At 41.2% G+C, this 16070-nt stretch overlaps 1 protein-coding gene across 1 annotated transcript in view; it reads right to left on the reverse strand.

Annotated features, from left to right (window-relative positions):
- Window positions 1-999: 999 nt before the first annotated feature.
- The window catches only part of LOC119734257 (leucine-rich repeat-containing protein 49-like), a 69257-nt gene continuing 54186 nt past the window's right edge, over window positions 1000-16070 (reverse strand). Inside the window, exon 8 of the mRNA XM_038207638.1 lies at window positions 1000-2214. Within this exon, the coding sequence (XP_038063566.1) occupies window positions 2011-2214 (204 nt within the window). The 3' untranslated portion in view covers window positions 1000-2010. The remainder of the gene's footprint in view (window positions 2215-16070) is intronic.

Raw genomic sequence — 16070 nt, forward strand, 5'->3', positions numbered from 1 at the left:
AAACCTGAAATTTGAACTGTAAACTATGAACCCGAACTTTGAACTATGAAACCTGAAATTTGAACCGTGAACTTTGAACTCTGAACCCTGAACTTTGAACTATGAAACCTGAAATTTGAACATTGAACTTTGAACTTTGAACTCTGAAACCTGAACTTTGAAATTTGAACCGTGAACTTTGAACTATGAACCCTGAACTTTGAACTCTGAAACCTGAAATTTGAACCGTAAACTTTGAACTATGAAACCTGAAGTTTGAACTATGAAACCTGAAATTTGAACCGTGAACTTTGAACTCTGAACTATGAACCCTGAACTCTGAAACCTGAAATTTGAACCGTGAACTTTGAACTATGAACCCTGAACTTTGAACTTTGAAATTTGAACCGTGAACTTTGAACTACGAACCCTGAAGTTTTAACTATGAAACCTGAAATTTGAACCGTGAACTTTGAACTATGAACCCTGAACTTTGAACTTTGAAATTTGAACCGTGAACTTTGAACTACGAACCCTGAAGTTTTAACTATGAAACCTGAAATTTGAACCGTGAACTTTGAACTATGAACCCTGAACTTTGAACTTTGAACCGTGAACTTTGAACCCTGAAGTTTGAACGATGTAACCTGAAATTTGAACTGTGAACTTTGAACTATGAACCCTGAAGTTTGAACTTTAAAATTTGAACCGTTAACCGTGAACTTTGAACTATGAACCCTGAAGTTTGAACTATGAACCTTGAACTTTGAAACCGTGAACTTTGAACTCTGAACTATGAACCCTGAACTTTGAACTCTCGAACCGTGAACTTTGAACTATGAACTCTGAACTTTGAACTCTGAAACTTTTGAACCGTGAACTCTGAACTACTGGACTCAATCGGGAGATTTTGGTAACATAATTCCTCTAAAAGGATTCTCCAGCAATTAGTACAGGTGTTTTTTTACCACCCTGTATAACATGCAAATCATCACGCAATAACAAAACGCCGAAACCATGTTTTTTTACGACTATTTATTTACTATTTTCCACTAAGAAATTACTTCACTGTTAATGTGCAACAATTTAAGGCTACCGGTATTTCAGAGCCAATTGTCGAGAATAAACAATGTGTAAACTAGATATTGAATATTTATTTTTTTTATCTTAAGGACAATTTTCGTATATCAGATCCATTTAAATATACCACCTTTTAATAATAAATACAATAGTAATTTTTCTTTATTACCAATTGTAGCAGTAATTATCTACCCTCTCCTACAGGCTTTAATCTTATCAATTCATGGGAATTTGATTAATTAAAATAGTAACCATTTCAATAGCAACAGCCATACTTTGGGGAAACTTGCACAAATGTTAAGGTTTTTGTAACGGCAACGTATTGAAATATCCAAGAAAGTGTAGGGAATTGAAAAAAATTATTTACAATGAAAACAAAAGGGGGAAAAATGCAACTTTATGAAAATTTAAAATAGAAACTTTTTTTAAAAACAATAATAACAATTTTTACATTGAAATGTCAGGTAACAATTGATAGCATTTGATGTGATGAAAAAAAAATGTTTATAGAGAATTGTTGCCCATGAAGTACTAATTTCACTTATTTATCAGGAAGACAAGTCTTTTCACATAGTTTAATGCTATAAATATTGACCCCAAAAACAATTCCTGAAGAATATATTTAAACAAATCTCGATTTTCAAACGACAAAGAAGCCTACTGGACGGACTGTTGAAAAATCAGAGGCAATGTAATCTCAAACTTTTTTTGGCCTCTCGTCTTTTCCTTTTCGCCATTAATTAATGAATGTATTGAGTGAAAGAGAATCAGACACCGTTTGTCCTAAAATGTGTTCTCCAAAACTAATCCAGTGTGGTCTACTTTTGTTGTCATGCTTTCCATTTTTACTGGCAAATTACTGTATTATCTTTTTTTCTAAATGTCAGGGTGTTTGCCACTTCCCATAAAGTTTTTGAAGAATAAATCACAACAAAAGTAGACCGCCTGGAATCATTTTCTTTTCTGGAAAGTCTTCAGTTCTGTCAGTCTGTATTTGTCTATATCAAACATCTTCTCAACAGCACAGTGTATTATCTGCACAAAAACTTGGGGCCATGTCTTCTCCAGTACACTCTGCTTCTTGTTTATGAGGATAGCCTCCGAGACTAGCTCCTTCACATAGTTACAAGTAAAGGTCGAGTGACAACACCGCGCCTGGGAAATTTTAACAAAACAAAGGCAAGATTCAAATACAAAACAGTTTTTCAAACTTAATATGCAAGCTTATAACCAGTGTGTTGCATATTATCTTCAAGTAAACTCGATTGATTGGTCGATTCACCGCGACAAACTATGCCTCAGAATATGGACATTTTGTCTATAAAAACTTGCCAAGGTTACCCACCAATGGGCAATTGGTAATAAAAAAAGTAGGTCTACAGCCCGGTTCATACTTCACGCGAAGAATTTCGCTTCGCTGTCGCTTTCGCGTGAAGTATGAACCGGCTTACCACAATATACAGAAAATACACTCCTCTTTGTCAGGAACGCTGCCGCTCGTACACTCTTCTTGCCACCTACCACATTACACTACAAAGTTCTCCTACCTACATTAAAAGCTCTTTCTGGCTTAGCACCTCTTCATTTTCAAGAATTGTTACAACAATTGAAATATTACTGGGTTTTCCCCCCGAAGACTCGTTTGGAACCGTGCAGTTTCCAGCCTTACCCCACGTCTCTGGAACTCCTTACAAGACATTTTTTAGTAACATTCATTTTTTTTTTATTTGACCCATCCTACCTGGGTCCCTCAAAGGTTAAAATTAATCAATTATAAAGTAAAAAGTTTTGCCCTAATGACACATGAATGCAAACAATTACAAATACGTTGTACTTTGTTTGATAACGTGATAGTGACGTTATGACGACGTGATAGTGGTACGGTAACCGGTTACTTCCAGTGTTGTAGTCGAGACCGGATAGTCCGAGACCGAGACCGAGACCAAGACCGAGACCTGAAGATTCGAGACCGAGACCGAGACCAGCCCCTTCAAGGCGGACCGAGACCGAGACCAATATGGTCCGAGACCGAGACCGAGACCGCTGATAATAAATAACAATAGTCGAAATAAAAAAAACAAGACACGTTATTATAGTTGAAAAATGTAACCTTTCTATTCACAAAGAATACAGACCAAAATTTTGACCAGTGGCAGTGTTGACAAATTGATACATGACACCTTACTTGAGCAAAAAATAGTTACACTTAAGAAATATGGGCTTTGAAATGTTGCCTGCACCCAATCGTGACAAAAGTAAAAAGTTAAAGGTATCTACCTTTAACGTTTCATCTGTTATAGGAACTCGGATCCTAAACTCCACAGTCACCCCTTGGTTTCAGCTATGACTTCTAACGGATATTTTTCCTAAAATAAATATAGGACTTAACTTCTAACAAGACTTGTGTACTTGATTTGAATTAATTTTTAAATTTCTGTCATAGAATGTGGACTTGTACAATGTAGACCCACAAGTTGCGAGGTGGTAGCCAGAATGTGCCAGATATGGATTTTAAATTTTTTTTCTGAACGGGATTTTAATTTTTGAGGAATAATGGGGTACTTCAAAATGAGCAGCCAGAAAATGGGGTCTCATCATACACTCTCATGGCAACAGTGAGTGGTAACTTGTAAGAGTGTGTGAGTTCAATGCTGGAAAATCAGGTAGAAAAAATTACTTTTTCTTCAAAATACTGTCCCAAATTAAAGAGAACATTGTGTGGGGTCGAAAATATAACTAATTTGAAGCACCTCATTTTATTATCAGAATACAAAATGCAAGTGATTACGCCCACAGGGGTGAGGTAAACTACACAATCCCCGAAAATGGTTGACCCTTATTGCATAAATTGTTACAAGTTTATACTTTGCTTTATGTGCCCGACTCAACAGATAAATGCCGAACTTGTTCCAAATCGTTCAGTGACTGGTAGTGCTGCAGCTTTACATGTACATGTACTTTGGGGACCTCCAACTTGCAGTCGAGTCCAAACCGACCACGATATATAACAAGCTTGATCTACGGGCTAGCAAATGTTTTAACTAACAACGGTACTGAACGAAGTGAACACAAAGTAATCGATCGAGCTGTAAAAGCTACATATTGCCGGTCTCGACCCGAGACCAGCCAAAATATCGAGACCAAAGGGGACCGAGACCGAGACCACGACCGAGACCACAGCTTCCGAGACCGAGACCGAGACCAGCAAAAAGTGGTCTCGAGACCGGTCTCGAGACCTACAACACTGTTTACTACTGGCTCCACGCACGCTAATTCTGATTAAATTACCGACTTTGCGAATGCCTTCTCAATTTTGTACAAAATATTTCAGAGAATGGGCATCTGTCAACAACTTGATTCTCTTATACAACCCAAAGGAGCCCGCTAGCTTCCATTCTGCCCGGTGAAATTCAGGTTCGAACCCAGACCTAGCTTTTGCTAGCAGCACAAAGGACCAACCACCTTCGGTTCGCTGAGTGTTGGAGAAATTCCCAAGGTCCCAACACCGACCATCACTCATCACACCCGGGACCACTTGTGGCTCTTACCTCAAGCAAGCCAGTGAGACGATGGAACTTGCGAAGAGCTGACTTGGACAGGTTCAAATTGCTCACCAACCAAGCCACCCAGAACCTCCCACCACCGGCAGCACAAACCCAGACACCTCATACAAGGCATACTGTAACATGCTCACCAACGCAGCCAAAGTAGCCAGTTCCCCCTTGGATACCAGAGGAACTACATCCCATGTTGGGACGAAGAATGCCAAAAGTTGTATGAAGATCACACAAGCAGCTACACCCAAAGAGGGATCTAGAGCCACAGCCAACATCCTGACGAAGCGCCTGGATGAGAAACGCCAAAAACGTTGGATAGAGACAGTCGAATCCATTGACTTCACACACTCAAGCCGAAAAGCCTGGCACACCATCAACCGCCTCATAGGAAGGAACACGTCTAAACCTGACAAGTGTCCCGTGAGTGCTAATGCAATTGCATCGCAACTAATTTCAGAATTGTCGTTTTACCAACGCATACCGAAACTTCTCAAGACAGGTCGGAAAGGAAGTTGCTGAGCTATGGAAGGTTGATGGTGGGGACGTGAACATTACCAACCCCTTCACTACAGAAGAACTCGCCGAAGCACTGAAGTCAAAGAAGGCGGGTAAGGCCCCAGGACCAGACGATATCCAACCAGAGTTCCAATCACTGATCTCCAGCTACCCCGATAACAGTCTGGCTTCCGCAAAGGACGATCAACCGTGATCAGGTAATTCTGCTCACTCAGGACATTGAGGACTGCTTCGAGGCCAAGGAGACAGCTGGTGCTGTACTCATCAACCTGACCGCCGCCTATGACACTGTACAGCACCGTGTGTTGACTTTAAACTTCTACTGATGCTGCCAGACAGAACAGTACAAAGACAGTACAAAGACAGTACAAAGACCAGCGACGGGCAACAAAGCAGACCACGCCGGTTCAAAAATGGTGTTATACAGGGATCTGTCCTGGCTCCAATGCTGTTCAACGTTTACATCCATGACCCTGATGCAATCTCCAAGAATTATGGATATTCCGCCGACCCTGGCCATCTTGACAACACACATTGGGCGGAAGATGATTGAAAGCACCTTGAGCAAAGACATGAGCACCTCGCTCCTACACTTGAAACAGTGGCGACTGAAGCTGAGTGAGGGTAAGACAGTCTCTACAGCCGTCCATCTGAACAACAAGAAAGCAAAACGTGAGCTGGATGTGTACATCAACAAGAGGGCGCTTGGACTTCCAGACGACCACCACATATCTTGGTGTCAAGCTGGAAAGGACATTCTCCTACCGCCAACATCTTACTTAACTCCAAGACAAGGTCATGGCACGCAGTGCTCTCACCCGTAAACTCGTGGGCACAGGATGGGGAGCAAGTCCATCAAACACTCCGCACCTCTGCCCTGGCACCTGTGTACGCGCCGGCTGATGTATTGAGCACCAGTATTGAGTAGGAGCAGACGCACCAGCCTTGTAGATATGTGCCTGAACTGCACCCTGCGCACAATCACTGGATGCTTACAACCTACACAAGTTGAGCAGCTTCCTGTGCTTGCAGGCATCCCACCAGCTGAACTCCGTAGGCAGGCAACAAGCATGGCGCTGGCCCGACGCGCCATGGATCCAGATCACCTCCTCCACCAAGCTATCAACAGGGAACAGACACAACCCAGACTCAAATCCCGGCACCCCTTTGCCTCAAGTGAAAGGATATACTGTCAACTATCCAACCTGCTGAGTCAAAGACCCGCTGGATGGCTAGGATGTGGACACAAGAAGTGGCAGTCATCCCCTAACCATCCAGAAGTTGCCCAGGATCTGATCTCCCACGACAGGCGTGGGTTAAATTAAAGACTAACTTTCACAAACTAAAGGTGTATTGTAACTACCTACTCTTTTCACTACGATTCTGCCTGACTGTTCACGACATAACTCAAACTGATCTAAACACACTCGATCAAAACATCGATATGTACCTGAAAAAATGGGGAGGACTGCCCAAAAATGCTACCAATTCCCTCCTCCATTCCAACTCTGGATTAGGGATAAAATCACACACGTTCTTGTACAGAGAATGTCATGACATTCTTTAGCTCCCTAGCTCATGCCTCCACAAGAATCAAAGGAGACAATATGGTTAACAAATGTCTAGACTCCAAACTACACCGCGAATCATCCTGGTCTAGAAAATGTTCCATTACTGTCTATTCAGAAAACGTTCACCAAAAAGCTCTGAAGGAAATACCGGCCAAGGACAATAGCCCGGGAAAACATTTGCACAAACTCAAAACAGTCATCAAGTCATCCGTAGCAAACATGGGATCAAAAAATCAAATCCCTTGCTAAACAAGGCCGTCTCCTAGAACTTATGGAAACGGAAAAATCCAACATCACTTTGAAATCAATAATGTATAATTTACCTCGGAAAATCCTTCGCTTTGGACTCAATGCAATCATAGATACTCTACCAGGCAATGCCAATCTCTACCAGGCAATACCAAGTGCACACTTTGTACATTGTTATACACGTCCTCAATTACTTCCCAGTAATGGTCAATCAAGGCCGCTACACCTATCGCCACAACAATGTTTTACTGGAAATCTGTAAATCCCTAGACAAAATGTACAACAGCTGCTCTTACCGCAAACTCTTTGCCGCTCTCGCAGCTCCTGGCGGCAATACCATCCCGCCATCCATACTACCAACCACACTTAAGCCAGACATTGTCATAACAGACGAACATAACAAAGACATCACCATAGTTGAATTAACGGTACCATTCGAAACAAACATAACTAAGAGCCATGACTACAAAATGCAAAAACCTAAGACGAGATTTGCGTAAGATAGGTTTCAACTCCAAACTCATCGCCTTGGAAATAAGAAGTAGAGGCTTCATAGACGAAAACAATAAAACACAATCCGCTCCCTATTCATCTGATGACAAAAACCGAAATACGGCAACTCACAGGTGAGTACCTGTCAAAAACAGCACTGGTCTCATCTTTCGTAATCTTCTACTCAAAATACAGCCCCGTTTGGATTGATTCTCAAGATTAAGGTATTCTTTCACATCGCCCATCCCACTCATCAATATTCCCTTGACCTAGCCAAGCAATCGTTATTCCCTGGTTAATGCTTTTCTTGTTATGCTTTTCTTGTTATGCTTTTCTTGTTATGCTAAATTGTTAATTATTTAATTTGTCAATATGTCTGATACTTCTACATTTATTTCTAGTTCCTTGCTTCATTGACATTTAGACTGTTTCTTTCGATTCGTCTTTCATGTTAATGATGTTCTAGGTTCCTTCCATGTCTTTTGGTCGTTGTTGATTTATGATTAATGAATAAAAGACATGAATTAATAAATCATCTAACGGTGGTTTGCGGTTACCAGCAACAGCACGCGCGCCCTGGCTGTCTGGCGTCAGACGACGGCTGCAAATTTACGTTAGTAATTTTGCATTTTCATTGGTCAATTCACAACGGGTAATGCATTATGCATGTCTACCAAATCGGTAGACAAATGTAAAGAAAAACATAAGCGTTCTCCACGAGATGGGTACGCCGCTCGTCCTAGTCTTTTTACGTGTCAGCATCCGGGGTGCGTCACGTGTCCGGGTAAGCGCGTGGGACTTAACTAAAGGCTAAGCAAAACTAAGCCTTGCACGTATTGAATTATTCATGATATATAATTATTCATGATATAGAATGATATAAAGTGATAAGGCCCCCCCAAAAAATATTTGGTCTCTGATCAGACCAAAGTTCCGGAATTGACGCGGGTTTGTTTTTTTTTCTTCAAGCTTGGATTGTACAGACAAGGTGGGTACTATTTTGCTTTTCTTGTGTCCTCATGTACACGAGGACACACAAAAAAGCAAAATAGTACCCACCTTGCATTTGTGTCCTCCATAATTTGCCTTGGTGCTTTCGATCATTTACCTAGGTGCAATTTCCCATTCCTTGGTGCTCTTTGGTAATGAAAAATTGAGGAGGTGCGGAATAGAGGGCGCTGTTGGAGCAACCGCGGAACAATTTGGAAAAAAAAGATCGACGCGCATGATTAAAATCGACGCGCGCGCTGACCAGAGACCGACTTTTTTTTTTTGGCCTAATAATACAACCTTTTCACTCCATGGTCGTTGAACATGTATGCAGAATATCTGTACTTAGTAGACAAAACTTTCACCATGGTCTGTGACTGTTCGCGTATCACTCTAGACGACTGTTCTTCTTAAAAAGCTAATGAATTGCTAAGGTTTGTGATAAAAATTGAAGAAAGTTATTCTAACTAGTGCAGTGCCCGTCAAAAATTTGCATGTTCAGGAAACGCAAATTGCTTTGCCGTTGGTATTGGTTACATAGGCCTACTTGCAGAGTTTTGAGACCTGCTCATGCAAACAACGCACGCGATTCAATGGTGTTGTTTTCACAGGTTGAAGGCACACTTAAGTCAAAGTTCGTGCCAACGGTTTGAAGTTTGACCACCTACAATGGTCGCTCAGTCGACTGCAAAAATAATGTGCCCGTGTACATACGAAAACATGGTATGCAGTGCTATTCACCCATACTGGATGGACAGTACTGGATGGATAGTACTGGATGGACTGGTTTGCGTCATATTGAGCACGCGCGCTTTAGCTTAAACATGACGTAAACAATTGAAAAGAACGGCAGTTAGTGGTGTTATGTTCTAAGCTGCCACGTTTGCCTCCAAAAATACTGCGTTTTTACAACTTTTTTCGAGAACTGCTCATCCAAACCACTTCAAACTTGGCACTGCACATTCTGTGGCCCCGAGCAATACACCCGCTGATTTTCACAGACAGACAGACAGAGATTCCTTGAATTAATGTAAAGATGTAACTTTGGAACTTTTTAAAGTGTTGGCGCATGGAACGGATGTAGGCCATAGCATGTGGTAGCCTACATATATTGAAAACTTTCCACCAAGTACCGACATTCATAATGAATTATTTTTCGGATTGCTTCAAAGCTTGCACAAAACGCACGTTTTATAAGTCAGTACTTAACGAAGTTTGTACAATTATTTGCAGTGTAGGCATATATTAACACGCAGTTATCAATAATTGATTATCAATAACTTTTCAGCAGAATTTATGGTTGGCTTTAAACTTAAATGTTTCCTCGTCTACAATGTTGCATCAGTTATCAGGACTTTCTACCAGACTACAAAATATGTGACTATTACGAGAAGCAGAGCAATCAGTTCAAGGCAGTGATTTACACTAAAGAATGAAATAACTTTTTTGACTGAGCAAAAAAGTGCCATCGCATTTACTAAATATAAAAAAATGAATTGGGAGACTGTTGCGTTTATTGGGTCCCATAGAGAATGGTTGTTCTTTGTGTTCTTTGAAACCAAAGTGAGTAAAAGACATGGTAAAAATATTGCTGAGTAGGAAAACCTATAGAGACAGCAAACCTTCTGAGACTGGAACTTTTAGTGTGGTGAAGACATGTAGTATGAAAATCAGATCAGTGGGTCTTGGGACTGAAGTGGTTTATCAATTAATGGCTATATTGATTCATCTTCTGAAATGACTGGTACTGGTATTGCCGAAAGTGTATATGTAGTTCGTCCTTCGAAATTCGAAGATGACAGCCAACATCTCCATACTAGTAGGTGGTGTGTGTTCGTAGATAAGTCTAATTCTAGCCAGGAAGCTACGGTCCTACACTGGACACATAAGGTTGGGGGGGGGGGGGACACGTCGGGAAGCAATCTAGCTGACGAGATTTTCGTTGCTGTCGTTTCAGCTCAGCCTCCCTGATGCGACGGGCTTCGAAGCTTGATGCACCTTCGTGTGATAATCTTCTTCCATGCCATTCGATCATGGGCATGTTCTTCCCAGCTACCCACATTGATGTTGCACTGCTTCATCGTTTGCTTTAAGGCAATCCTTGTATCTCTTGAATTGACCACCAGCCGATCTTTTGCCTGTTGTTAGTTCAACCGTAGAAGATATTTTTGGGGAGTCGATCATCAGGCATCCGTACTACATGACCTGACCAGCGAAGCTGAGCTCTCATGATCAAAGCACCTACACTTGGCAATTCCGCCTCTTGAGGACTTCAGTGTCAGGGACCTTGTCTTTGCCATCTGATGCGCAAGATCTTGCGCATGCAGGAAAGGCGGAAGTGGTTCAGCTTTCTAATTGTGGCGGTGTCATATGAAAACCGGACTCGTATGAAAATCGGACTCTTTTTCCCTTTTATTGGTTAAACCCTCTCACGTGACCGACCCCTCTCATAATTATCTATGCACGTGCATGCGCCAATACCACCAATGAGTCCGTATTTCATAAAACATGAATTCAGGCTACAGCGGCTGTAGGAAGTTTCACAGGCATACAGCATACAGCAGGGAAGTCAGGACTGCAGCTTGATACACACGCAGCTTTCTTTTCAAGCTTATGCCTCTTCTATTCCACAGACAATCACGAAATCTTCTGAAAGCTGAGATGTGGACCTCTCTTGACAGGGTGCTGCCCAAGTATGTAAACGTGTCAGCAGAATGAAGGATGTGATCTCCAATGGTGATAACTGGTGGAACATATAGCTTACTTGGAGCAGGCTGAAACATCACTTTGTCTTTTTCAGACTGATTAAAAGTCCAAAGCGTGAGCAAGCTCTTGCGAAGCAGCCCATGCTGAGTAGTAAATCTTCCTGGGTGTGGGAGGGGGACAAAGAGCACAGTCATCGGCATATAGGAGTTCACGAACTATTTAATCGAATACTTTGGTTTTTGCATTGAAGTCTTCACAGATTGAAGAGTTTTCCATCAGTCCTGAATCTCATCTTCACGCCGATGTTGATGTCACGGAAAGCATCAAGAAGCATGCTAGCAAAAACGACACTGAAGAGCGTTGGTGCAAGGACACAGCGTTATTTAACTCCATTTGATACTGGGAACGCTTATGAAGACTCCCCATCGTCCTTAACTCGCGGATCATACCATCATGAAACTGCTTCACCATCTCGATATACTTTTCAGGGCAGCCAAGTTTGGACAGGAGTTTCCAGAGCCCTTTTCTACAGACGGTGTCGTAAGCCTTTGTCAAGTCGACGAAGACACAGTAGAGGTAGGTATTCTGCTCTCTGCATTTCTCTTGTAGCTGCTGGGCTGCAAAGATCATGTCGCCTGTACCTCTTCCTTTGCTGAAACCATACTGGCTGTCGGGTAGAAATGTCTTGGCAATGTGAGTTGTGAAGCGATTAAGCACGATTCTGGCAAGGATCTTACCAGCAATGACCAACCAGTAGGGAGATTCCTCTGTGGTTGTCACACATGAAACGGTTGCCTTCCTTCTTATAAATGTAGACATGGGCTGAAAAAGCCTCAGAAAAAAAAGGTGTTACAGTAAAAAAAAAATGCTATATCGAATTAAAAATCTGCATCGTCTATATGTATAAATATGAACATCTTAACATAAAATACAAAATAATAAAAATCGCGAGGTATTATCATACCTCGCGTCTTAAATGCCACAATCTTTTAGGTGCAATTTCTCCAAATTTGAGCTTTCTATCATTATTTTATAATTAATTCCAGGTTGACTATCGATGTCAACACAACACACGGCAAAGATCTTTAACATTGCAGACAAAAAGGGCTGGCTCCAAAAATACTTCATTCCCTGGAAGTGTTTATTTGGTGACGAAAAGGTGTTGAGATAAGAAGGGAAGAATCAAGTAACTACAATGTCATTATTAAAATGGGTGTAAGAATGAATTATGCTACAACATTATAGTCTCTAGTGTAAAATGTCTGTCTAGCCAACATGACAGTGTTGGGGTCTCCAGTTGCGTTTTTCTAAAATAGTGTAAGTAAAGTAGGTTAAAATTAATGAATCCAGGGAAGAAATATCGCCACCTTGTGACGTTTTTATTATTATTAATATAGTCCATCATTTGTAGCCATCCGAAAAAGTAACTGGCGCATTATTGTTGAAAAACATACTTGGTTGAAAGATAGGGGACTAAACTCTCTGTGAAATTAATCTTTCTGGCAAGCTATCATTTTGAAGTAATCAACGTAAAAAACCTTTCCAACGGTGCGTCTTAAGACGCACCGTAGGAAAATCTAAATTAGTAGTTCGTTTTGTAATTCGGCGCAGCGCCCGCAAGCATTGGCACGACGCACAGGAACGCGCGGTTGCTATAATTCGTCGGATCAGTGAGCGACATTGCGTATAGCTGCAATTCAGGCGCAATTCAAAACATGATTCAGCAACTTTTGATTTAAAATTGAGATCATAGAATGCTGTTTTTCTCGGAATATACAGCTGAAGCCGAGTTTAATCTTTATCAGGTTAGTTGTTCAGTATCCTTCATAAGATTGTGAACACTTTTGTTTCTTCAAACGAACAAAATGCACAAATTACAAATGATGGACTGTACCTTTAACACATCCGTATCTTGTTATTTGTGAAATTTTCGAGCAGTTCTGCAAGCATGTTCTTGTCTTAACATTTCTGTACATTGTAATTTCACCTTAGGTCATCGGATAGTCATATCAAGGTTAGATATGTCACTATCAACAACTACCACAGCCATTGAGACCAAAAGTGCTGCGGCTCTTAGAAGGCGTGATGTTTCTGAAAGCAACAAAAGGAAAACTGATCGGCCTTTTCAAATCTGGTCATTCCCCAGCAACAGCACTCGACACACTGAAGCATGACTTACAGGAAGAAAATGAGGGTGCACATTCCAACTTTTCAGCAGACAGATCAGTTTGTCCAGATGTACAGTACTGCTACATGTAAAACTTGTGTGTGTGTGTTTTATAACATATTTAGTAGCATTTACTGCATATATATGGTATAAATCATGATAATAAAGTTTCCGCTGCCTGGGTTCTTTAAACTATTGAATTGCACCTTTCGAAAACCACAATTCCCAAAAAGATAATTACTGTTTTTTTTTTTTTTTTTTTTTAAATTTCAGGCTGTACTTCTCCATCTTTTCAACAGGAGTATGGTGAGCCCAGTGGAGTAAAAATGATGATAGATATAGAGACAAATGAACCTTCGGACTAACGAACCCCCTCTTATGGAAAGTTTGTGCATTCGGACTATCGAACCTTCGGACTATTGGACCTTCGGACTATCGGGCGGCCCCCGTCCGAACGTACCATCAACTGTTGAAATCTCTTTTCCCAGATGATGCATTCTATGGCAGAGGAAAGCAAGGCCCATCATTTTCGTGACGGACGATGCTGAAGCTGAAAGAAACTTAATGTTTATCCACTTTCATGCATTCTCCTGTGCACATTAGTCATGTTATAACAACAATTCTCACTTCATTTAAATTTACAGAAAAGATACAGGCCATTTGTCACAAGTTTATTATTCCAATCTTAATGTTTTCTAAAACAACATGAAAGAAGATCATTTTTAAATAAATTGAAAAATCCAAGGAGTGCCCTATTTTCATCCCTGAACAATACCTTGAAGGCCACACCTCTACCTTCATGTCATGTAGAAGAGAAGTGTGGCAGGGTTAAGGGGGCTTCATTTGCACATTAAAAACCCAAGTTACTTAAATTCTGCTTGAAGCAGAGAAGTGTGGGCGCTTTGATGGCACTCTCAGGCAATTTGTTTCAACTATTCACAACCCTCTGGCTGTAGAAGTGTTTTCTGACATCAAGTCTTGGTCTGGATTTGGCTAGTTTCTGTTGAATGTCCTCTGGTACTCTGGTAGTCTGCTTTCTGAAACATTGAGTCTGGATTGATCCTTTAGATTTGAGTCATGATTTTGTAGGTTTGGATGAGATCCCCCTTTTCTTTCTTGTTTCTAGTGTGGTCAGGTGCAGATTGTTTAATATCTCATCATAAGACAGGGACTTTAGGCTTGGGATGAGCTTCGTTGCCCTCGCCTGCACTCTTTCAAGGATGTTTTTGTCATATGTGGACTCCATGCTTGCATGGCGTAATCCAGGTGGGGTCTGACTAGGGATTTGTACAACTTCAAGATTACATCCTTACTTCTGTAGCTGAAATTTCTTTTGATCATTCCCAGAGCTCGGTTATTTTTCTTGGCTGCCGTCGCACATTGTGATGAGACTTTAAGAACTCCCAGATCCTTCTCGTCGGTTGTTTCTTTAAGCTTCGTATTCCCCATTGTGTATGTGTGGTGTGGGTTGTGGTGACCAATATGCATGACCAATATGCATTTGTCAGCATTGTAGTTCATTTTCCATTTCTCCGCCCAGCACTGGAAGTGGTCAATGTCATTTTACATGTCCTTAATTGTCCTTTTCCGTTGCTACTGGGTGGGCTAACTTGCCGACTGTGGTGGTTGGAATTAACACTACATTCCATGTCATTCATGTACATCAGGAAGCAGAAAGGTCCTAGTACAGATCCTTGTACCACTGAGCTTGTGACGTTTTTCCAATATGATTCTGCCCCTTGTTTGATGACCTTCTGCTTTCGATTTGTATGCCAATCCTCAATCCAATGTAGTACGCTGCCTTCAATGCCATGGAACTTTATTTTGGCTATCAGTCTTTGGTGGGGGCACGGTGTTTCATTTTAGAAGGAGTCTATATACTATCAATTGGAAAAATACCATCATCCAGAGAACTATAATAAGCATATCAATCATAACTTGTTCATGGTAATGCCACTAGCAACTTTACAATAGACAACTGTTTTGCAAGTTTGTCCGGACACACCGTCTTTTTTTGCTATGCTTCCGAGGATTGGCTTTGTGTTTTCCTTTGTCCCTGTAATATAACACTCTCCCATAGACTAAGCACACAAACCTGCGTTCGAGGACAATAGGCACCTTCCTTCGAGGATCAATGGCCCCTTGGTGTTCCTTTTGTTGTCTGTCCTCAGGCGTAATGCCATGCAGGAACGCCCAGACTTACGTTACATACCTTGTGTGGACATTGCTTTGTTTTCGTGTAGTTAAGAAAACTCGGTACAAAAAATAACTTTACTTAAACTGTGAAAACTCTTTTAACCCATTTTTTTTTCTATGATTCCCTATAGTGTTTCTCTTCATTCTGCTACCGATAAACCTAACCCAAAAATGCCTCTAAACCTGTTTTCCAGAAAATGTGTTCACGGTTTAGTCCGCATAAAGTTAACACAACCTGCATTATGTGGACCTCTTTTGTTCACAAGTCCACATAGGGTATGTAACACAAACTCACCCCCACACACCCCCCCCCCCACCACCCACGGAAGGACAAGGCGGAAACAGTATGCCCCTTCGGCTTCGCCGCGGGGCATAAAAACAACAGCGGAGCAACCCTGATTGTCATTTGATACCTTTTTAAAGTACAAACATCCTGGGAATCTGTCTTGAAAAGCTATCAATCACCGTTGAGAAAATCTTAACATGTAAAATTAAGTTATAGCCTAGCCTACATAATTCCTTTCAACTGACACACTATATGATACAACTGTTCTTGAAAAATGAGTG

Source organism: Patiria miniata, unplaced genomic scaffold (genome assembly GCF_015706575.1).
Source record: "Patiria miniata isolate m_02_andy unplaced genomic scaffold, ASM1570657v1 HiC_scaffold_10, whole genome shotgun sequence".
Taxonomy (NCBI): domain Eukaryota; kingdom Metazoa; phylum Echinodermata; class Asteroidea; order Valvatida; family Asterinidae; genus Patiria; species Patiria miniata.